Source organism: Morone saxatilis, unplaced genomic scaffold (genome assembly GCF_004916995.1).
Source record: "Morone saxatilis isolate NCDOM2014 unplaced genomic scaffold, NCSU_SB_2.0 Contig16, whole genome shotgun sequence".
Lineage (NCBI taxonomy): Eukaryota > Metazoa > Chordata > Actinopteri > Moronidae > Morone > Morone saxatilis.
In genome coordinates this window covers 13,943,802-13,968,374 of record NW_023339718.1, presented here as the reverse complement: position 1 = coordinate 13,968,374, position 24,573 = coordinate 13,943,802, and the positions used below count along the sequence as shown (strand labels likewise).

At 40.9% G+C, this 24,573-nt stretch overlaps 2 protein-coding genes across 3 annotated transcripts; one reads left to right on the top strand and one right to left on the bottom strand.

Annotated features, from left to right (window-relative positions):
* The first annotated feature begins 2,472 nt into the window (after positions 1–2,472).
* On the top strand, positions 2,473–10,172 carry LOC118325566 (secretory carrier-associated membrane protein 1-like). Of its 2 annotated transcripts, XM_035658282.1 has the most exons (10): positions 2,473–2,709; positions 3,747–3,827; positions 4,051–4,161; positions 4,351–4,362; positions 4,690–4,801; positions 5,564–5,692; positions 5,956–6,115; positions 6,482–6,583; positions 6,675–6,792; positions 7,210–10,172. In XM_035658282.1, exons 1-10 carry the CDS (start codon positions 2,653–2,655, stop codon positions 7,369–7,371), a joined length of 1,044 nt encoding a protein of 347 aa, XP_035514175.1. In that variant the 5' UTR covers positions 2,473–2,652; the 3' UTR covers positions 7,372–10,172. The 2 variants fall into 2 exon arrangements, with proteins under 2 accessions (XP_035514175.1, XP_035514176.1); XM_035658283.1 differs by lacking the exon at positions 4,351–4,362 and having other exon boundaries at positions 2,474–2,709.
* A 1,004-nt stretch (positions 10,173–11,176) lies between these two features.
* LOC118326253 (LHFPL tetraspan subfamily member 2a protein-like) lies at positions 11,177–23,803 on the bottom strand. Its single transcript, XM_035659219.1, has 3 exons — positions 23,564–23,803; positions 13,442–14,157; positions 11,177–12,338 (listed from the first exon to the last, which is right to left on the bottom strand). The coding sequence occupies exons 2-3, from the start codon at positions 13,851–13,853 to the stop codon at positions 12,082–12,084; spliced, it is 669 nt and encodes a 222-aa protein (XP_035515112.1). The 5' UTR covers positions 13,854–14,157; positions 23,564–23,803; the 3' UTR covers positions 11,177–12,081.
* Positions 23,804–24,573: the final 770 nt, after the last annotated feature.

Sequence of the window (24,573 nt, the reverse complement as noted above, 5' to 3'; positions counted from 1 at the left end):
TTATATAACATATTCTACACTGTATTTTACAATATGGTTGTAACATCCGGTTGGTACTGAGTTTTCCAGCCCATTCAAACGACTGTTAGACTTTTGCCAGAATGGCACCAGATGTTGCAGCATTAATAACCCATAATATCAAGTCCTGCTTATCCAACCTTTTCAGAGCCCTAAAATAACACTCATAGACCTTAATGAGATCTAATTATGCACAAGGTTCTTATTCAGGGCAATATGATGATAATTGCATCTGTGGCTTTTAACACTTGGTCGTCATGTTGGCCAGTAAATTGCTTCTCTCTCTCTCTCTCTCTCTCTCTATCTATCTGTCTGTCTGTCTGTCTGTCTGCCCCTCTCTCCTCTCTCTGTCTCTTTTTCTGCCTTTCTATAGTCAACAGAGGGGAGTGAACTATCACACCTATCCACTTTGGTCCACGACCTAATGAACATTTCTAAATGGCCATGACCAGCTGGTTAAGAGACTAATGTAGCAGCTATTAGCCAAAGAGGTTGTTTCCACACAGAATCATCTGTGGAAAGCAGCATAAGAAAAGGCAGGAGAGAGAGAGAGAGATAGTGGACAAGGACAGACAGGTCCCCGTTTTCACGCTATTCCTCTTCATACGCACACACACACACACACACACACATATATATACAGTAGATGCATACGCACACATTGCCCAGCCTGGCACAGCATGTTTATCTTTCACATTCTGCATCAAACAAACCATGTGACGTATTCTCAACCCACAGTGCATTAGTGCTTATTAGGGCCTCAAGGTGTGTGAGTGTATGTGTGTGTGTGTGTGTGTGTGCGTCTTATTAGGAAAATTCAGTTTCACTCAAGGTCTCAGCACTGTGGTTGCAGACCACTGGCCATTGATTATTCATAGAGTCTGTGATTGGGTCCATTAATACAAGATTAGGGAAGGAACCGATGCTCATTTTGTGTGTGCGCGCGTGTGTCTGTGTATTTGTGGGCCTGCGTGCATGTGTTTGTGGAGAGTTGACTTGCTATGAATCCGCAGTTTGTGTTTATCTCGAGGCTATCAACTGTAAGGCAGAAGGAGCACAATAGGAGAGTACGAAGCTGTTAAGTTACTTATCAACAAAAGCACATTAGTATAAGTTAAATGTATTAGGTGCTAGGCTGCTATAAAAACCAAAGTAACACGCTGCCTTTGTTTAAAAATGAGCAATAGGATTCAAACAATAAAAAGGAATATTTTAACCTCCATCATTCACCACATACTGTAAGATTTACACCTAATAGCATTTGTTCTTCAATTGAAACTTAATCTGGGTAAATGGTGCTTAAATGTTTAAATCACATTTACAGGCTGTCAACTGATGTGATGTTCTTCACATGGTCACCCTTTGTTTGAATGAAAATAAATTGATGGCAAATGAGAAAGGATTCTGTGAAAGCCGTGGAGGAGACCTATTGGATCGTAGCTCCCCCAAGTGGCCATTTTGGGCAACTAACGGAGCTTCAAAGCCAATGTGGAAAAGCACACACACACACACCACAGGAGCTCTCAGGGGGTCTGATACTTCTTATAGGGACGAGTAAAATAAAATAAGTTCCCCGTAAATTGTCTGGGATTGCTGCTGAAAAAGAGGTCACTGTTACATATCATCAAAGAGGCAGTCTGGGTTTGCCTCCCCGGTGCTTTCTCACAGGCGTAAGAGACCAACTGAGCCAGCAGACACAGCCATACATCATCATCCTCATCATCATTATCATCATTAACATAATCATCATAATCATCAAGTGGAGGAGATTGCTGTGGTATTTGACCTACAAGAGATCAAATACTGAGTAAAAATCAGACCTGGATAAATAATTTGTGATTCTTCTTTGTTTTGTTTTAGTCAACCTCACAGCCCAGGTGGGTGGGGTTTGCCTTTTAGTTCCTTTTTTTGTTTTGGCGTGCTAACACTTCACTGTACCAAGTGAGCTACTGGGGTACCCTGTAGCTCATGTAGTAGAGTGTGCGCCCCACATACTAAGACCTTACTGGAGTGGCCTCGGTTCAAAAACAGCCTGCAACCCTCTCTCTCTCACCCTCCCATCTCCTGTCTCTCTTGAGCTGTCCTGAAAACATGCGGGCAGGCAGTAGTATCTGTATCACTGGCTGATTTCTGTGCCTGTCAGTGCTGTAGGCCTACCTGATGGAAACGTGAAGGTAAGATGAACACATACACAATGCACACAGAGAGAGTGGGAGCTGGGGCCCAGTGTCACACTTTTATTGCCCCAGGGTCCCCTTACATGTTGACCTGGCCATGTCTCACAATAAAACAACGAGTGAATGAATAAGAGAGGCGTATTTCTGTGATTCAAATGTAATCAGAGCACCGGTGTGTCCAGATGTACTTGATACCTGTGAGACGTCATGCTGTCCGCGGTGCTGAAACAGTGACGTCAGAGGGGGCTGCTCGTCACGCATCCTCTGCTCTGCTGCCATTTTTTTTTTGTGCTACAGGCTAACCTGCTAAGCGAGGGGTCTCCATCGGCAGGAGGCGGAGAAAGACTGCAGGCAGCAGAGAGAGAGAGAGAGAGGCAGTCACATCACCAGACTGAACCTTCCCTGGAGAATCGGGGAGCTCTTCCGCACAGGAAACCGCTATTAGAAAGGCTGTACAATGTCCGATTTTGACAGCAACCCGTTTGCGGACCCGGACTTCAGCAATCCCTTTCAGGTAGCTCACTCAGGCCGTTAGCATCCCTGCTAACTGTGTGTGCTAGCAGCTTGACAGCTAGATATAGGTGCTCATTGGCACACGGCTAGGTAGCAGAGAGAGCCAACCATCGTTCATGCTATTTATCTCACTCACACATTATATAGCTGTTTGTAAAACAATAGCTATGCAGGACTATGTCGGATGTTTTTAGCGTTGCATTGGTTGGGGACAAAGACACATGCTGTTAGCCAGCTAGCTGTGTCCACCGCCAGTAAACATGGTAAACAGCTAACCGGCTGGGTGCTATCAGTTAGGTACATTGTGTGCCTACCTATATTTCTAAATGTCGCTAATAATATATTGTCACAGCGATGTTTCAGTATAAACTCTATTATCCTCATGCACTGCACGTATAAACGTGGCAGACAAAACTGACACTAATATTAAACTCTTGACAGGTTGTTGTTCATTGTAGGCCACATGTAAGCAACACGGTGTTTATTTGTGCGACAGTAGAATTTATTCTCCCTTATACATTATCCTACCTTTACCATAATACAGGGGCTGCCAGCAGTCTGCAGGGTTTCATCCCAACTCCACACCTCTGTAGATGATTTAAAGGAGTCCCTCTCCTGCTTGGAGGTGTGTTAATTGGTGGGTGGAGTCTTGGTTTTGGGGGGGGGGGAACCTGCAAACTGTTGGCTCTTCATGACACATGGTGGGCCATCATAGACTGTCCTGTCCTGCAAGCATGTGATTAACCGCCCCTCCTGTACCTGATCCCATCCACAGTGTTTCAAATGGCCACAAGATCAAGGTCACTTCAAATAAAATGTAGTACCATGAATGTTTTTATTGTGTCGCATGGACATCCTGCTTTCTGTAATGTGTCAACACATTAATAATACCTGGTCAGAACATGTGAATGAATAGACCCGGTCAATGTGTGGTCAGCTGTATTGTTTATATACAAATTATAGTTTAGTTACAATAAATAAGCTTTGATTTTGTGGGTTGTAGTGTGAAACCCCTTTGTGGTCCTCTCTGTCCCGTAGGATCCTTCAGTGACGCAGGTGACCCAGTCTGCCCCTCCTGGTGGTCTTGAGGAGTATAACCCTTTCACAGACGCCAGAACGGTCAGCTTAACTAGCCTCACTATTGATAAATGTGTGCATGCATGTGTTTTTGTGCTTCTGAGTCAGTGACCTCATTTTATCCACTAGCCTCTTTCTCTCTTCCTCCACCTCTTAGTCACAGAGGATTTAACAAACAAAATATGACTGTGCCCTAATTACAGTGTTGATTCATTGTCTTTTGATTACACAAATACTAACATACCAGGTCTATTCTGGCTTACAGGCAGCTCCTGGAAATGCCCCCAAATCTACTCCAGCCCCTGCCCAGAACACACAACCTGCCATCATGAAGCCCACAGAAGAGCCGCCGGCTTACTCACAGCAACAGACTCAGGTACGACACACAGAGACATGCAGTTTTCTTTTGATTTGGTTGAAGTCTGTGCCTTCAACTTTTAGACATAAACTCTCAACATTTCTATTCACAACTCTGTAACATTATAAAGACACTTTCAGTCTTGGTTTCTGGTTCACATTTCCTCTTGTCCTTCATATACTCATCTGTTTTCTGATGGCCAAACAGCGGCGTAATGAGGTACTGTCTGTCATCTGATGTGTTTTTCGTACTCCTTCATGTCACTGTCTTGAATAGTGTGAATTCATTTAATGCCCTTTCCCCACGTGTAGCTTTCCCCTTGCAGTGCAATTTTAGAGCTAGTTTAATACTAACTAAAGAAGACAAGTGAGTGAACAACAGTAGCTGATTGCTTTTCCAACCGTAACCCTTTTTTTCCCTTCTCAAACTAACACACCTAATCTTACCTGAGTGGAAAAATACCTTCATTACTTACCTGATTGGATATTATAACTCCTGTCAGATGTTGGGCAGTGAATTTTAAGAGCATTTCTGTGTCTGTTTTAGGATCAAGCGCGTGCTCAGGCTGAGTTGTTGAGAAGGCAGGAGGAGTTGGAGAAGAAAGCAGCAGAGCTTGATCGTCGGGAGAGAGAGTTACAGTCCCACGGAGCCGCGGGAGGTTTGTCAGCCAGCCAGTACATCATTCACTCACTTTATTCACTCACTTACCAGTGTCTGAATGGTCATTCCCAGTCAAAGCTAGATTCATGAAAATGTTGATAAGAAAGTTGATGTGTTACCAGAGCAACAACATAATTTGGTTCAACGTTTCATTTGCAATAAACATTATAACTCTTGAGTTAAGTTCATTTATATGTACATGTAATGTAACATGTAATATACTGGAAGCACCAATATACTTTTTTTTCCTATGCTGTGAAAAAATCATCTCATTGGTATGATTTCATTAAAAATAATTAAATTTTTGGTAAAATATCTCATAAATGGCCTCTTAGACACAGCAGTTTCGAAAACAAATATGAGAACTGATGTCATACAGTGGGAAAAGTATCTTTGAGCTTTATGCACTGTGGCTTACATTATTTAAAGACATCTAGAAACTGAGAAGAACTCGAATTGAAGGTATGCCAGCATTCGTTTTTAAACAAATTTAGAGTAGCTTTTAAACTAAAGGCTCCTAATTAGAATCCTCAAACTATCCAGTATATAGTATACTGTATTTCCTATACAATAAAAAGTCATTAGGTGTATATACAGTGATCACACAGAGAATTAACTGTGATTTGCAGTGTACTTATTTATCCTGATTCTTGCACACACAATTAATGAGTATCCTTCACAGTGTTAACCTATTGTTAAAACTCTAGGGTGATACTATACATTGCTAATCATCCAAACACATCTGCCTTTGTCCACACAGGGCGTAAGAACAACTGGCCTCCACTGCCAGAGAAGTTCCCTGTTGGCCCATGTTTCTACCATGATATTGCAGTGGACATTCCTGTAGAGTTCCAAAAGACCGTCAAGATCATGTACAACCTTTGGATGTGTAAGTGGATCATCTGACACATATTAGGCAGTATTGCCTCCTTTACCAGTGAATATTATCATTATTTATATCAGTTCTCTCACACACTTCTTAGATCATGTGGGTTTACAAGATAAACCCACATACTGTATTGCAAGAGAAGGCACCTGCCCTGCAATATATTTCACTTCATTTTTATATTTATTTTGCTGCGCATATATGAAAGTTTACTTTGTTGTTGTACTTAAATGACACTAAATGTCTTCATTCTGTTGATCTGCCAGTTCATGCAGGCACGCTCTTTGTGAACATGTTCGGCTGCCTGGCCTGGTTCTGTGTGGATGCATCTCGTGGCGTAGATTTTGGCCTGGCCATGTTGTGGTTTCTGCTGTTTACCCCGTGTTCCTTCGTCTGCTGGTACAGACCGCTTTACGGGGCTTTCAGGTAAGCAGATAAATGGAAAGTTGCACTGCCTTCTACAGCCATAGAAAAAAGCAGAAACAAGTCTCTGTGGACAACCATTATATGCTGATTAAGCAGGCAGGCAGCGATTACTCCGAGTATGAAATTAGTTCAAAGGAGCCAGCAGTTGACTGTTATGTCCTTTTCTACCATTACACTTAATATTTCCCAATAATATTTTGCTTTATGGAAAAAGCATATCAAGTAAAGACATGAATAAAGGCAGACCGTCTGAGGAAAGTAGAGAGGAATTAATTTTTAATGGAGAATTAATTAGTGACAGAGTTGAAGACATTTTATTACCTCTGCCTCGTTCTCTGACTACCTTGTTCTCTATCTCCACTACAGGAGTGACAGTTCATTCCGCTTCTTTGTCTTCTTCTTCGTCTATATCTGTCAGTTTGGAGTTCACGTCCTACAAACTATTGGCATCACTGGCTGGGGAACATGGTGAGTGTTTTATTGTTTTTACCGATTCTGTACCTCTATGTGTGTGTGTGTACTGAAGTTCTCTCATGTTGTCATTATCTTGTTTTGCCAGTGGTTGGATCGCAGCTTTAACTGGTCTGAACACCAGCATCCCAGTGGGCATCATCATGTTGCTGATTGCAGCTCTGTTCACTGCACTGTCTGTGGGCTCGCTCATTATGTTTAAAAAGGTAACACAATCATAAATTAATCCCAACATGTCAGCCCCAGTTGCCGTGTTTAATTGACTTGACCTGAGATGCATGAAACCTAATGGCAGTAGCAAGCCATCTCATTATGGGAGACAGCCCATGAAAACAAGGTTAAAAACAGGTTAATGATAATTATTTGAACACTATTAATAAATGTTTTCATAGTTGGAATGTTGGAGAGTGGACACATGTATTCACATACTGACAATACAGGGAATGTGGGTCCAAGAAGACTTTTGCAAGGTGTAAAGAATAAACAGGATGTCATTACTATTCACTAATAATGTTGAGCTAAACGTCAATGTTGTGAATCACTCAGTGCTGTGCTAAAGACCTTCTGGTTGATTTAAATCACTTAACTTAATTCCAACCTATTTTTTTCTCTGCTCTTTCCAGGTGCACGCACTGTATCGTACCACTGGTGCTAGTTTTGAGAAGGCCCAGCAGGAGTTTGCAACCGGGGTCATGTCTAACAAGACCGTTCAGACTGCAGCCGCCAACGCTGCAGCTAATGCTGCATCCAATGCTGCTCGTGGGGCCTTCAAACCTCAGCCATAAACTGACACACATACACAAACATGCATACATGTTCACACGTACGACACACACACACACACACACACACACACACCCACTCACACACTCAAAAGTTAGAGGTGCACAACTCTGGCCCTGCAGGCTCTCAGATCAAATTGATTCAATTTATGAATGTTGTTATGCTAAGATTGCCCTGCACACTTTGCTTAAAAAGTGTCAGAGAGAGTCAGAGACCAGAGGTAACAGAGAAGTATTAAGATAAAGTGACTAGAGTTGTCCACCTTCACCTTAATCAAGTTTCAGTAAAAACTCTCTTACATCCTTCCTGTCTGCTTTTCAGTCAGATGAGTGTCTGCTCACATCCCTTGAAACATCCACTAAGTGACTCAAGGTGTGCTCTGAGTGTGTGGGATTTCATCTCCCTCCTTCGCTTTCCCTGTTCTCCTGTCACCCTGAGGTGATTCTAGGTCAGTCAGAGGTCGCAGTTCTAGCATACCTTTATTTTATCATGGTGTCGACCTCCAAACAGCTTCCTGCCTGGTTAATACAGTATAGGCTCATGAAAAGTGATAATCTGATCATGGTGTTTTGCACATAGTTCTGTTTTCTTGATCACATGCCGAAAGTACAGTGTATGTTTGAGTGGCTGGGCCTGTGTGTGAATGTGTACTTCACAAGAAAATTGTGGCTCTGACTTGTTTTTTTTATATAACCCAGTGCTTGGTCATTGAGATCTGAAAGGTGCATTTTACCTTGTCCTATATCTGTGCTTTTAGTCCGAGACAAGTACCATCCTGGTAATCCATATAAATAGAAATGTGACGGTATGTTCTTACTTAAGGACCTGCCTGCAGCCTCTAGCAGTGCTACAGTGACACCTGTCAGTTGAACAATTATTTCCACTTTGTGTGCTACTTTGATCGGCAACGCGGGCTGGGTCAGCATCTTTGTGGCTTACTAAGATCTGACAGCATGATAATGAAATGCATGTTTAGCACACTCAAGGTAGCTGTTTATTTGGCAAAGTCATTCTCTCCACTATCAGCCTTTTCTTTGGCTACAGGTGGTAGCTGGTTTTTGGGGGGAATGTCTGCCTACTTATTTTCCCCTTAGCTTCTGTGAGAAGTAAACTATAGTTAAAGTTATTGCATGTCCCAGTGGCTGTTTGACTGATTGATGATGTTTGGATCTATTTGTGAAGACACTCTGAACCCCCAGGTCAACAGCAAGGTCAACAGCAAGGTCACCAGTTCACACCACAAACCTAAAAGAGGTTCAGATGCTTTCCTGGCCTGGTGCACTAAAAGGGTGGAAAAACGTGAGAAATATTCACATTTCCCTTTATGTATGTATGTTTGTTACTAACAGACTACATTTTGTAGCCCCTCACACTTGGTTAAAAACTAACGCTGCTATGGATCGGGAGCCGCTTGGTCGTGGCCTCCTGCTGTCATGTTTCCTGTTGAAAAGGACGCATACCATACGTAGAGAGAGAGAGAGAGAGAAGTGACCTGCCTTTTCTCACAGAAGATGGCCTGGACAGTGACAAAGCTATGATTTTTCTTGAGATTAACATGCATACATAAGATACTAAACACATTGATACTGTGTATATGTACACAGCATAGACTAACAGTCTGATTGCATTTTTACAGACAAAGAAAGTTAGTCCTGGGATTTTTCCTCTGTCAGTATTGGTTTACTGACATCAGACGTTTCATAGCCAAAAAGAACATTAAGATAACAGAGGATTGGACTTGATAAGATACAGTAATTTATATACATAACAGTGTTATGCAGCACTACGTTGTACACACTATTGTCACTGAAGTCAAATATGGACGTGGGTTACATTTGTATCGTGCTTTAGCACCTCATAGTGGTGGTGAGTGTCTGAAGATGTGCATGACAGATGACTGATGACTGGTACCGCTGGTATTACAAATGTATGAACTGAACATTATCGTGGACAGAATACTCCTGACAGTGTTACAAAGTTGAAGGTTAATTTGTCACAAAATAATAACATCTTGGCAGTATTGTTTTCCTTTGGAAATGTTTTGTTTTAAATTCATTGCACATTTCTTGTATTACGTTGAACTTAGTGCAAAAGACGAACATGTTTTTATTTATGGTGTAATTTAAGTTGTTTGCATTTCAACTTTGTTTGGTTTTGATTTCATATAATGTATTATGTTTGTGTGGTTTTGTAATGACATGATCATAGCGTCGGCTAGATTTAAAAGTGTTTAATGACTTTGCAACTTGACACTGCAAGAGGTGTGCTTGTGTGGATGAGGATGTGTGTTTGATCGGTATGAAAGAGAAAAAAAAAATCTCCCTCAAGTGTTATTCTATGTCCTGAAAAGCTGTGAGAAATCTACCAAATGTCCATATAGATTTGTTTTTAAATCTTGGTTTGTGATGTGTTCCCTTGCCATGTTTTACTTTGAGGTATTACACAACTTTTCTTTGCTACAAACACCCACATGATTCCCATGTATCTATAGTTTTAAACTGTTGTTATATGAAGCCATGCCACAGTGAGTAATTTCTTGATGTATTTGGCAAGCTGGTCTGCAGTACAGAATGAGGTGTCTGTAGTTTGCTGACACAAAACTGTGTTTTTGACCTGTGACCATGTTATTTCACTGAATCAGAGAAGAAACTCATTCAAAAGGGACACTTGTATATTTTGTAAAGTTGAAAATCTGATCCCCATTATCAATCACATGTAAAAAGAAAACGTAATGCACTCTTGTCTGGCCTTTGTTGCATGTGAAATAGTTTGAGTTTTGTATATTTATGGTATTAACATGAAATAAAATTTGAAAGAAACATTTGTGGATTTTCAGAAAACCATTATGTAGTTACCTATAATCTGCTTCTTATCTGTGTAAATTATTGTGAAACAAATACTGGAATCAAGTAAAGGCTTGTCCTGTTTATTTAAAACAAAATTTCAGGATCAGGATCAGCCATGGTTTCTAGTCTTTCTGGCCTGTTGTGACCCTTTAAAATGAAGCCTGAAGTCTACTCATGACCTCTTGTCACTGTTTGTTATAAAGGAGTTGTGAGCATTTCAACCAAAAAGTTGATGTTCACTGGTCAAACTCCTAATTTAGATCTTTTTAGTGGACTGACCAAGTAAAACTTGTGTAAGTATTTCATTTTTAATCCTCAAATGTGTGTTACCCAGGTTGGGAGGGACTAGATTTAGCTACTGTTCTGTGATGTCTACTTTCCATCTCTAGGTGTCAGTGTTTACTCAGGAAGTTTAGGTTATACAGGAGCATGAAAAGCTTATATAAAATATCAAAGTAAAAAAAAAGTTTTACGAACCTAATCACAGATAGATTTACTAAAGAAAGCCATGTTTATTTGAGTACAAAGTACAGACTGTATCTCTACTCAGACATATCAATCTCTCATACATGCAGCATCATACAATGTGCCACAGATGCTCTTTTGTTAATGTAACAAAAACAGCGGGACAGTCAACATATTAATTCAAGCACAGACAGGTTAGAAATGCTAATTTTTTAATACAAATCCATATCATGATTTCACTCTTAAGTTTCATCCTCTCAGTCCACTCACCCTCACAACAAACGCGCTATAGTAAAATTATTGCACATCTCATCTACAAAGAATAAAAGCAATCACGTGACATTTACCTCAACATAATGTAGCACTATTGGAAAAAAAATGAAAACCTGTGAACAAAATATGAAGCAATGTGAAATGAATTAAGGACCAAGTGCAAAACACAAGACCAGCTGACCTTAAGGAATACTCCAAATGTACCAAACAAAATTGTATTCACTTTTTTTTGTGTTGTGGACATCTTTACAAAGCTAGCTCTTGTCTATATGGTGTGACATAAGGTAACTAATGATAAGCCATGGTGCCGCCTGCTTTATCTTGCTGTGAGCAAACATCCCCTCATGAAAGCTCACCATGTGGTAGATTCTCTGTTCTTTTTCTGCACGCATTGTTAATGAGGTGCAAACAAACAATCCATTTAACAGGAGGAACTCCCTTTAAAGTGAACAATCCCTTAAGTGGCATATTTAAAAAACAGGCTAGAGGGTCTTATTGTCCTGCTGTTCCACAGAATCTAAACATATGGACGTTCATAAACCTCAACAGTTAATGTCTATCACACACACACGTCCATACGGAGAGCATTATGCAAGCGTTGTTGGGTGTTTTAGTGGATTCATCTGCTAGTATTTAGTGGTTTGTTGAGGTTTGCAGGTGAACCATATGAATGAACATTATAATGACATTATAACCCTACACACTGTTTTACTGGCAGTGTTTAACCTGTCCACAATAACACTAACAACACATCCCCTACCAATTTCTTTAACTAATCTCCTGTTATTTCAATACAGTGGTTTGTTTAAGGCAAGAAATATTACAAAAATAAACAGTATCTTGGTCAAAAACTTTGGATAAGTGTATAGGTAATGTTCCTTAGCCTGCTGCTATACCAGAGCCCTTCTGGAAGTGTAACCTGAAGCTGTAGAATGGAATAATATTTTTTTCTTGGTATCATTAGGTAGGCTTCAGCGAGTTTCTGAAGAGAGCCTAAAGATTAAAAAATCAACAACTTTTCAACAATCAGCTGATTTTATGCAGGCTATCATGACGAAAATCACTCAGAGAAACGTCTGTCACTCCCTCCACTGAGATGTACAGGTATTTCCCAAGGTTTCTGAAGGCTCAAAGCAGGCAGATCAGACTCTTCCCCTCCTCAATCTCCTCCTGAACCTTATCGCTGGAGGTGGCAATCTCAGCCTGTGCGGACAGAACAGCACACAGGAAGCTTGCCAGCGTTCCTCCTATCGCCGCGTAGAACGCCCAGCCGAGTGAGCAGTGATCAGGCCTGAAGGGCGAGGCCTCGGGGCCGCAGTAGCTGATCACCTTCTCTGAACCCCAACCAGCAGGGTACAGCATGAGGCCCACCATCAGCAACAGGCCTGGAGGGAGAGCAGACGATGAGACGAGGGGTTTAGTCACGTACATGTAAACATCGGGGCTGAAAGCACAAACAGATCACAGTGCAGCTGGGAACATGGTGACTCAACTCTGGTGAAGAACCCATCTATTTTTCAGCGGACAAGCATTTGATTTGTGATGAGAGGAAAGACCTTATTTGACCTGCCCTACAGTGATGTTCCCATGATGATAGATTACCTACTCGACAGATTTTTCCACCTCAAACACACCTGTGAGCCCATTGTTGAAAGAAACATGCAAAAAGACGTTTGGTTTGAATATTCAATCTCCAACTAGGATGAATGTGCGATGGACATATGTTGGCAACTTGTAAACTCAATAAAACCCTGAAATTTCCTAAAGACAATATTATAAAATGTACAGTAATATACTTGTATAGATGTTTAACTATGTGTGCCTATGTATGCCTTCTTGATTTTGTTCATGGTTCCTCTGACTGAGCTCTTCCTCAGCTTGATCACCATAACATACAGTTTTAGAGAATGCAAATTTTGTGGGAACTTACAATTTCCTTCCTTTACAACATGCAACTTTGAATGTGTGGACCCAGAGGAAGCCCAACAGTTTCAGTTTTACTTCCTCTGTTTTGCAGAAATCATAGCATATCTTCATCTTGTTTGTCAAGTTTTTAAAGTTCAAGTAGTTTGGTTTAGTGAGAACATTATAACAGGACTTTGTCTGAGAATATTTTCATTGTTGTCCCTGTTTGTTCACAGTCCACCAGCCTTTATTAAAACAGAGACATACATTCAATGTCTGAAAGAGATACAGTATATTAGAAAACTTAATTTTTATGGGAAGTTTTATGAGTCAGTTGTATACACAAAGAATGTATACAACTGTACTAAAGAATGTGCTCTTGGTCTTGCTTTCATTAATCTCTCTTACTCTTTCCTGTGTTTCCTGTCTATCCCTACTCTACACTATTAAATGTTCCAATTTGAGTGAAACTTATTTCTGAGAGCACAGTTTTTATGGAAGATCTGGACACAGGCCTCCTTTCTCTGTGTCAGATATGTACTAAACACACATATCCACACACACACACAGATAGAGGTCTCACCTGCAATAGCCTGAAGCAGTCCACAGATGTTGAATAAGCTCTTCTTCAAGATGCTCTGGAAGCACAGGCTGAAGATGGAGATGCAAGCCACTCCTCCCAGCACTAACGTCCCTGCTGCCAGAAACAACATTGCAGCCTGCCAGAAGCCACTGGCCACTTCTCCAAATGTCCCAGCGTAGGGCCCGCAGCTCACCCCTACTCCCCGGGTCCCGATACGGAGGCAGCGGCTGTAGAGGCCAAGAGACGGCCTGTACTCCCCGGAGTCCACTCCAGCCCCACTCGTGCTGGAGTCCGACCGAGGGAATCCCAGCAACCAATCAGAGCTCATGAAGGCAATGAGCTCAGCAAAGGCCACCACAATACTGAGCAGTGTCCAGAGCATGGAGCGGCATGTTACAATAACATGGCACATGGCGTTAAGTCTTTCTGTTATGGTAACAACCGATGATTAAAAGAAATAATTCTTGAAGTTGTTTAACGCTCCTCCGAGTGATGGAGCACTGATACTGGGGAGTTTAAATTCCTTTCCTTACACAGAGAAAGGTCCAGTAGGTTCCCTGTTCAGATCCAGATGGGCTGCTGATCTTATCCTCTGTGAGCAGATGTTTTCCCTCCTCTCACGACTTTTTGCTTTCTTCTCTGCTCTGGTCATCCCAAACAGCTACAATGCACCGAAGCAGCTTCCCTCAGCCATGATACTGTTTTGAAAAGCACACCTACAGACACAGAGACACAAGAAGCTCAGGGAGCGACACATAATCTGTATACATATTATAAAGTGTGAGTAACTGTCTTGTACAAAGAGGTAGGGGGAGAAAAATAGGGAAACAGTGTAAGAAGAATCAACAGCGACTGATTTCCAAGTCCACAATGAATCATCAAGCCCCCTTGTGCTTGCTGGATGCTCCACAGGATGTATAATTTGTACCACTGTCATCAAACAGACCCATCCTCACCCACCATCTTCCCACAGAGTGCCACTTCAGATTCACTATCAGCCAGCTGTGAGTGTATCATGAGCAACACTTCCAGATGTCTGCTGGAACAGTCAAGATGAATCACACACACACAACTGTTAGAGAAAACAGTTTATTCTGTCATCATTTTACTCATGATTAATAAGCCTTTACGTGCTTGATTTTATCTGCAGAATGACTGGAGTGTTGTGTGTCTTCCACTGAGCAGCTGTCAGCACAGATCAGTGCAGAGCTCTGTTACAGCATGCCGCATTTGACAGTAACACATGCCAGATCCTCACTGCAGCAAGCACACACATGACATGAACTGGAGCTCAATCAAAATTACAGTCTGAACAAATGCAATATATTAGAAAGAATGGTTATTGGCTTCATTGTAGCATTTTATTATGTTAGTTTTGATGCTGCAGCAAAAAAAAAAACTTTGTTCTCTATTCAACAGCAATCAAAACCTGATTACAAATAACTTGTAACCTTTAACAGATGATATTTTCAAAGCAGTCCTGTGTGTGCATGTGAGCCAGTGTTCAAGTGTGTTTTTGAATGTGTGTGTGTGTGTGTGTGTGTGTGTGTGTGTGTATAGGTCCCAATCAAAGCCATTGTGATACTGTTGCTATGTTATGATTTAGTTGCTGTGACCACACTGGCCTCGACACAGCCGTGGTCTCATGGGAGCACAGAGGTTTCTCAGAAGTCGTCTGATGTCATGATCCAGCATTATGATACAGACAGGAAAATATGTGGGGTCTGGTTTAAATACAGTATGGTTGACTCTGCTGTCTTGGTGGATCTCACTGATGGAGTTCGGGAGGGGTCCTTGGTATTTCCAAGTTGTGTATCTATTAGTCTAATCATAGATAGTGTTGCTTTTGAGATATGTCTCTGAATAATAATAATTAAATAAATAATTTAAGTCCTTTGCTCCAATACTTTGCAGGTGAAGGGAATTTCATTCATGATGCTAGCAGCATTAAAAGATTACCCTGATAATCAGACTGAATTGCCATTTTGTTTTACTTAATTCATTCGGTTTAACATTGTGTTTACGTATATATATTTCTGTTATGTTCTGTTCTGTTTTTTTGCCCTAACAAATCAGCAGCGAGTTCTGTATCACATCAACATCATTTTGTGGCAGCAATATACATCAGAATTTACTTCTGCAACTCTAAACTTTTGTTGTATTGATTTGTTCTACTCGCCATTTATATCTCAATTTTTGTAACAATATTTAAAATTTTTGCAACTCTGGCATAGGAAGATGATGTCCCCATTCCCCAAACACACATACAAAGCTCTATTTGGTCTATTATTTCTCCAACTGGGGCAAATGGCGGTCAATGAGCACAACACTAGAAATTTGAACCGCAGAGCAAATCAGAGATGTTGGCAGCAATTCAGACTTCTGGAGACAGGCTATTAAAAAATGCATTTTAAAAAACTTGTGTCATTCCAGTATTTTTGTTCTTCCGCTGAAGGAATAGCCGGCAGCGAGGTTTGAGGATCGAATCAGGATCTTTTCTTTTTGACAGACAAGTTGTTGAACAATATTCAAAACACAATTTAATTTGTCTCCATTGTACTAGGGTGGGGCAGAAATCTCAGAGACTGGTATCTCAAAATCTGGGGACATAAAACCGCTTTTTGCGTGGCTTGGTGGTGAGAAATAAGTTGTTTGTTTGTTTATAGTTTGTGTGAAGTCAATTATTAAAACTGTCTCCGATCTGGATCAGCTATGAGATGAGCCATTAATCAGGCTTAACTTCAGTATAATAGACTCATAACTTTCACATAAAAGGGAAGAGAGGCTGTTCTATTGTGTTATCGCTCTAATTCTTACTGAATGTGTCATTTTGTTGGTGTTGAAATGTTTGGCGTGCAAACATTCATTAAGTGTTTCAAGTCACCCTGATGCCCGGAGGGGAATAAGTGTGGAATTAGGTTATACATAACCTCCCCACCAGCCACCATTTAGGATGGAAAATCATCCCACCACATCTGTAAGGAATGAACACTGATGTTGTATATTGTCTGATATAATCTGAGTCAGTTCAAGGCAAAACACTTCAGACCACAAAATAATAGAATTATCTCATGCAGCTAAAAATGCTGACTGATTTATCTGAAGTATGGGGTTGACTAGGAACCAGCAGAACTGGGTCACAATAACAAAGTCACAGGCATGACAACATCTGAGGAGCAGGTATGAGATTTGCAACACTTAAGATGCGGGTGTGCTGCAGTTCAGCAGGATTCAGTTGTTGCTGCACTCCACGGTTGTGTTTTCAAGTGGTTCTGCTGTAGTATGAAGGATTGCGCTTCTACTTTGTGCACAGGTTTGCTTTGTCTTGGATTTGACAGTGATGCCTATCTGTAACATTCCCAGTCAAGTTCAACTCATTCCATCTACGCTGCTTGAGCAGAGTTTCAGGGGTACGTCTCCACTTAAAATTTATTTTATTCTCATTCTACAATTTTGTATTCTAATTAGAGATTACACCAACCATCAGCCAAAATACACCGTGTACATATAATTACCCAGCTTGAAGATAAACTGAGGGAGTTCATTTAAGTTACAACTGAGTTGAGGGAAGTTATAGCAACAGGATAAGGACACTACTGTGATGTTACTATTCATTATCAGCCAAAAAGGAAAGGGCAGAAATAAACAGGAAGCAAACAGGAAGCATCAGTGTCTGTACCACAGCCTCTGATGCACAGCCATGCATTGTGAGGATGATCTGTCAGTCTATCTTCTTTCAATCTAAACCGTCACCCCTCACACAGGTTTCAGCCAAAAAGTATAAAGGGAATGTCTGAAGAAACATATTTGTATTCTACAACTATAAGTAAAAGGCAGAGTACAATATAATCAGGTATTTGAAGTGTGTTTATGTGTTAGAGGATGGTTTGGGGTGTGACCTATTCTATTATAGTCCCTGAGTTTATTCCAGGCTCATAAACTATGGCTCTCCTTATTGTTATCAGAGTTTCCATTCAACAGTAGTTACAATGGTTTCACACAACAGCACTCACTCAGCCTGGCACAATGTTTTAGCATTATTCATAATACACATTAGAATACAGAATTATAGTTTTTTTTTCCCAGAATGTAAATATGTATATTTTAAGTGTGCACACAGCATGCGTATAGTGTACTATATGTTCATGTTTGTTTGCATGAGTCTTTCTTTTCAGCCATCCAAAGCTACAGTTTTGGTTTCTCTGTGGAGTTTGAGTCAGCTGATTATAGTCCATCAAGGCTGGGCACGGTGCTGTCTGTTACGACTACAATGCCCTCAAATTAGCAGCTCTGCCTCTTTAAACTACAGGGATGGAGCCTAAACATACCTTGTTGAGGCAGTCAGCAGGCACCTTCTGTGATCTCCCCTAGTTCTTACAGGAAATCTCTTCACTCATACCTTATCATGGCTCCCTGCAGTCTCACTAAGGCCTGCACTCAGAGGGAGATGAAAACTTGAAGGGACTTTGTAGTGGGGTAAAGAGCAGAGCATTTTGAGGAGGTGTACATGGCTTTCTCACCCATTTCTAACAATGATATTGACATTTAAGATGAGAAAGTAGAGGGGTTACACATGTATCCGATGGCAGAGTTATTGTGGACAACACAAAACCTTACCAATTCTAACACCCACAATAAACCCTTTTAACCTACAACAAAACCTATTAACAACTTTTTTTTTTGATGCTACAAGGATTAGGCTATCAGTACTGTGCAAATGCTAAATATTGGCTGGCAATCTAAATATCTAATGTCTTTAGCACTAGATTATTAATGTTCCAGTCCATTTACAATTTTGCTAATTTGAGACCCTAACCTACACATGTGGTGATTTGCACGAGTGTGTGCTTTCATGCATGTTGTATATACTGGTAATGTGTGTATGTGCGTGTGAGTGACCATGCTGAGGTGCAGAAAGGTCGCTACATCCTGAAACTGATGAATACTTTCCGCTTGTTTGCTGGTTGTTGAATAGACTTCTGGGAAAGTGCTTGAGCAGCACTTCCTTGGCAAGGTCAAGATTTTCTGTGTGTTTTTTACGTGAGTGCTAAGGGAGGAGTATTTTACACTTCACGGCACATGAGACAGAATTATAACTTATTCATAACCCGGCGATCAAGGCACTGAGGGTGAGAGATCTCTGCCGCCCAGCTGCTTTTGATAGATATGTATCTTTAAACGGTCAGATCTTTGTTACTGCAGCTCTCCATGTGCCTGTGGAGTCACTGTCATAGATATGCATCATCACCAGTCTCATGCTTCTTTCATGAGTCCTTCATGATGCTGAGTTTGGCTGATGATACAGTAGATACGCTACAAGATGAAAGCTGATCAGCAGTAATGTGGTTCCACATCTGATCTGGACCTGCTCATTCCCACACTGCTCTCCTGTCCTGACACAAACCAAGCCTGCCACACAGGATTATATGCATGTAGCGAGGGGCCTGAAGCCAACTTACACACAGTTTTCCAGTCCTTCATTCAGCGAGCCAACATGAACAGTATTCTTGCTGCTATGAGACAAACTTCCTTTAATGTAAGCTTTAAAAAAAAAATACAATCTATAGGCCAACAGCCAGCCATGTGGACTACAAGTTTGGCTGTGAAAACCTGTTGGCCAAGCATCCTGTATGCTCAATAAATGTTTTTACTAATGAAGCGTTACATCAGTTTGAGCCAAGCCCTTTCAAAGCTCCAGAAAAAGCTGTGGATACGAGGCATATGTGGGTCAGTCAGTTGGCCGTTAGTTAGAGGAGGTCGCTGAGTTGTAAATCTAGAGTAATTGGTCTGAGATATCAGCAAAGACTCTGGTAGCATGCCAAGGTGCTGAGGTAATGAGTGCTGGCCACTGTAGTCTGTTGTACAGGGTGAAAGTGAATGAGGACTGAAGGTGGGTGGTTGAGAGATCTAAAGCATAGTTGACCCAGATTGGTCTACAAAGGGGAGGTTAGACGCAGCCTTTAAGAGTTTGCGAGAAACAATCCATTCATGGACATACATTTAAAAATTGTAAGAAAGGATAGAAATGCTTATCTCCAATAATCTATAATATATAACATCCCTGTTTAGAGAAGCATATTTCAGTTGGTGGATCATCCACCCAGATCAGATGACCCCCCAGTTGATCTGGGCTGGAAGGACTCCATTAGCTAATTTTTCTCAACTCACAGATCCTCAACCAGAAGCCTCAAACCAAGGCAATATGTTCCCTAACCCCATGCGCCTGGTCTGGTCTGGTCTGGCCATGCATCTGAACCAGCCAGGAGGAAGGCCCTCAAACCAAAACCACATAAGAGGCTGTTTTACCATCTTCAGGGCTACACAGCTACTCAAACAAGATGTGGACAGGAAAGAAATCAAGGGCCACTGATGAGGGTCTACTTTCCCTCCAAGAATCAGTAAAACAAAAAAACTCAAGAGATATGACACTAGTATGATACCAGTCAGAGTTGGGCAGGACCAAACATATCCCTCTTTTAAGAAAGAATGCAAGCAGCTGAGCTCTAGGTGAAGTGAGGGAGAATGAAGCAATGTAGCCTGAATAGTGAACATACACCACCCACACACTGGGAAAATATCACACCCTCAACTCGCAATTTCCCATTCAATTTCCTTTTTCAAAGAAAGGCTTCATTCTCAGTGACAAGAGTCTGTTGTGGCACGGTAGAGGATGGTGTAAGAACAGCAGGCAAGCTGTAACATTAGCCTGAATGGAGACACCCATGCCCTGCAGTGATGAGTCGTAAATTTTCACCTCAGCTCATTTGTATGTACTGAACAGCAACAGATCAACACCAAGCTCTCTTTGCCCCCAGCAGTGTGAAAGGCAGTTTTGGACACCTGTGAAACCCAAACCATGTCTACCATCAGAGGTGGAGGGGGACCAAAGCCTTTCAAACAAAAAAAGAAATGAGAGAACTTACACACAACACTAATGATTTGTACATTATGGCTCCCTTTGAATGTCACACCTAAACCTGGAGCCTTATGGAGGCACACATCCACCTGCTTTCCCAGCATGCTTCATGCTACAGACAGAAGACAGATAGCAAAAGAGTGAGTCATGTAAAACAAACAAAGCACCAAAGACAACAAGCACAAAGATGAGTTTAGTTTCTTTGGTTAACATGAAGTTTGCTCAACCCTCCCAGATATTATGAAACAACCCAAGCTGTTCTCTTCAAGAACTCTTTCTTGCTAACCATAACCATGTGAGGCACTGCTTTTGTTTCCCTCCATAAACAGCGAATGAAAGAGCTGCAAGAGGAGAAAATGTTTCCCATGGATAGGCATTTACCACAACTTGTGTCTCATAACGTCAGCCAGTGAGTGATGGCAGCCATCACATGCCTGTTTAGTGCTCTAGAGTTAGTTTAGATTTATTTTACAGTCCCAGATTAAACACTATAAAACAATTCAAGCTGTAAAACCCCATTAAATGTTATCTTCAGACTGTGTATGAAGAGTGAAGAAATCCCATCAGTTCTAGCTTTCAAATACAACCAGGGGGCCTGAGGTTTCAATGACAATAAAATGTAAACAACAAGTCAACAGTGAGAAGCCCTCCAACAGTGTGCGCAAACAATACAGCCCACTTTACTGATACACAAACACAAAAACAAACACACACCCATAAACTCTGAGAGGTGCCAGCCTGTGCTTGCTCGTCCAGGGCATAATTGCATCAAAACGCATGACTTCCCCGGAGAAAAGTATCAGCCAGGCGCGTTTGTGCGCATGTGTTTGTGTGTGTTTATGTGCCAAAAAAACCTGAATAAAATTGGCGCTCTTAATCTGGTGCGACTCGACTCAACAAAGGCTGCACAAAGACGTGCCGACACCGGCCCCCTCGCTTGCTCTTTAGCTCTCAAAGACAGGCCACCATTGGCTCAGAATGCACTCGTTCATTCTTAGAGACAGGCCGCCATGGCCCCTAACCTATTCAATCTGTGCAACACTCCGGCCCCCAATCCCCACGCTGACTCTGTAGTGGCCCCACAGCTTCTGACGCACAAAGCCCGTCGGTGACCCTCACATTTCACTTACACAAAGACAGGCATGACATTGCCTTGTTCTCCTCCCTCCTCACTTCTTCAGCTGCCTCGTTTGTTTCTAAAAAAGATGAATGCACAAACAAACTTTTCTTCTTTTTCTTAAGAACTCTACGCAGTCCTTTTTATGTTGGGGACCTCATGGGTGTTTTTTTGCATATTAACTAATAACTTACAGTTGCTTATACTTACTTATTACATGTTTTTTGATTGGTTTAGATTTTTACCTTCCAGGAAGCTTCTGCTTTCCATTAATTCCCCTAAAATATGAAAAAGAAAGTTTTTGATATAGGTAATCCATCACAACAAACATAATGTTGATGTGATGTTACTATAGTGGTAATACAGTTGTTAGCGGGATCAAAATCTGGTTGTTGGTACATTTACAGATGTTCCCGTATCTGAGATGAGAGTCAGTTGCCAATGAGCACTGCATTTACAAGCAAAGTTGGCAGAAAAAGAAAAAAAAAGATGAAAATGGGAAATTTCTTAAAGGGGCATTTGTGTTTTTGGTGTGTTTTTTCAACTACTTTTACTCATAAATTACCAAACATCTTCCTGGATTCACCACTTTCTGCTAATGTTCAAAAACACATATGCACAGGATAACATCAGTCACAGAAGAAACAAAGTTGCCAGTTTCTAAACTGTCTGGTATAAACCTCCAGAGGTTAAGTACAAATACTTTGTTACTGTACTTAAGTTGTTTTTTCAGGTATTTGTAATTTACTTGACTACGTATATTTCTGACAACCTTTAAATATTTGACACAAATATTTGTACTTTCTACTCCTTACATTTTCTAAACAGGCTTGTTACTCTAGTCTTAATGCATTTGAGGGGAATTATCAATTTTTATTATTTTGCGTATCATTGCACACCTTCCCAACATCAAGACTTGTGTATATCACACATGACAGACGTAAGACAAAACAGACAAGAGAAGAAGACTCAACACTGTGAAGTTTCCGTTGGCTTTGCACAGGAACAGTCAGTAGAAATTAGACATTTCTACTGACTTTTTCTTCTTGAACCTCAATAGATCAATTTGACATATAGCCACTCAACTTGTTTTTTCACTACTGAAGAAATTCTCCCTTTGCTATCACGATTTCATTGCTCCATCGAATGACACGTAACAAGTTTGCACTTGTCATATGGGGGGTTGTCAAAACTCATTTTAGGAAAAGTAGGCAGGTCAGGGCAATTACACTACAGTCATGATTTCATTACAGCATAACTGCATCATAAAGAAATAACTTTTGGAATTTGTTGGACATTACAAAATGCTGATTTGATTGTGGATTTATTCCTTTGTTAAGCCCATTTGTGAACTGAAAGTAGCGATTCCCCTCTCTCATCGTTTCACTATAGTTTGTCCTTGAACTCAGCTAGAATAAACACTGAGCGTTTTTCCTGGTTTTGTTTAGTTTATGATGTAGTACCACTCTCGGTGCAGTGTGTATCAGGCGGAGAGCTCCATGGGTGGCTCTCACATAAACTGGACCTCCTCCCTGCATTTCAAGGACATGTGGTGGAAAGAGAAGGGGAGAGCCAGGGCTGCTGTGTGGACATGTGTGAAAGACAGATTAAGAAATAAAAACAATAAAATAAGTAGTTTAGGCTTCTCGTGGAGGTGATTTCTCTAATGATCACTGTGCTGTGACGTCCAACTGCTACCAGATGTTGCACCTGAACACCAAAGTACAGCCAGCTGCAACTGTAGATATCAGCACATCCCTCCAGATAATGCTTAAATCATTCAAATGGTCTCCAGATGGCCACTTCTGCATAACCTCTAAGCATGAAGAATCAATGAAGCATACAGACTTCAACTCCTTATTACAGCTGCCAATAAACATTGTTATCCAAAAGACAGTTAGAGGAACATTAACCTTAAGCCAGACTTCTTGCATTGTGTGTGTTTATGTGTGTGTATCTGTAAACGAATCCAAATACAACAGTTTAATTGCAGCAGGACTCATAAGTGCCAGACAAACAGGAGATGTGTGAAATCAGTGCCTTAACACAAGCTACATTACGCCTCCTGGTTGTATTGTCTTCTACTTACGGGAAGTCAAAGTGTAGAGACTCTGCAGGCGCAAGTGAAGACGCTGTCCTTTGTTTTTGAAACGCTGCTCCTTTTCCCGGGGCAGCCCAGCTTTCCCAAACGCTCATTCACTGACTCTCCTTTTCTCCAGGACGTTAGTCTCTTTCCTTCTCCCTCACTTTAAAAGCCATCCCACTGCCGTCTGACGTCGTCCTTTCTCCTCTTTTTCTCTCGCCCCCCTTTTTTTTCTCCCTTCCCCCACTCCGTTTGTCAGAGAAAAGGAGAAGAAAAAAAGTTTTGCAGAGATGATGAGAAAGATGATGACGAGTTCCGGGACTTCTTCAAACGAGCGCGTCGAGAATCATTTGTTCTCGCCTGTTTCTGTCTGTTGCGTTTGTTTGATGTTTGGAAAGTAGAATTACAAGTTCTGCCTTTTTTTCCTTTTGAGTAGCTTTTATGAGTTACGGCAACTCAAATGCGGATCAACGCATTTTCTCATACCTCTCTGAGCTGAAGAGCACTCACTGAAAGCTCTATTTCAATGCAGAAATATTGAAATATCTAGAATTATAACAGTGGGATTTGGAATACAAATATTAAGAATGGGGTACAATAATAAAGATTCATACTTTAATATAAAATTATTTCATAATTACCCACTCTATTGTACCATTTAAATTAAGTCCGTATTTAGTAATTTGTGCTGACTGGTTTAAGTAACAAAGTCAAGTACTATCTATTACTAGTTACTTTGCAGATTTTATACTAAATATAATAATTTATTGAATAGCCTACATTAAGCTGCCTGGCAGTTTGAAAAGCAGCCAGAATTAGCTCCACCTCCACCAAGTGATGCACACATCAATATTTATAATCCAATAATATAATATAGCCTACGTTATTCTAAAATGAGTCATTCTGCATAATTAGTCATTTTAATTTTAGTACTTTAATTATATTTTAATGCTAACATGTGCATTTTTACTTAAGTTAAAGTTTGACTTCCTATTCCACCATTGACTGGTTTACTA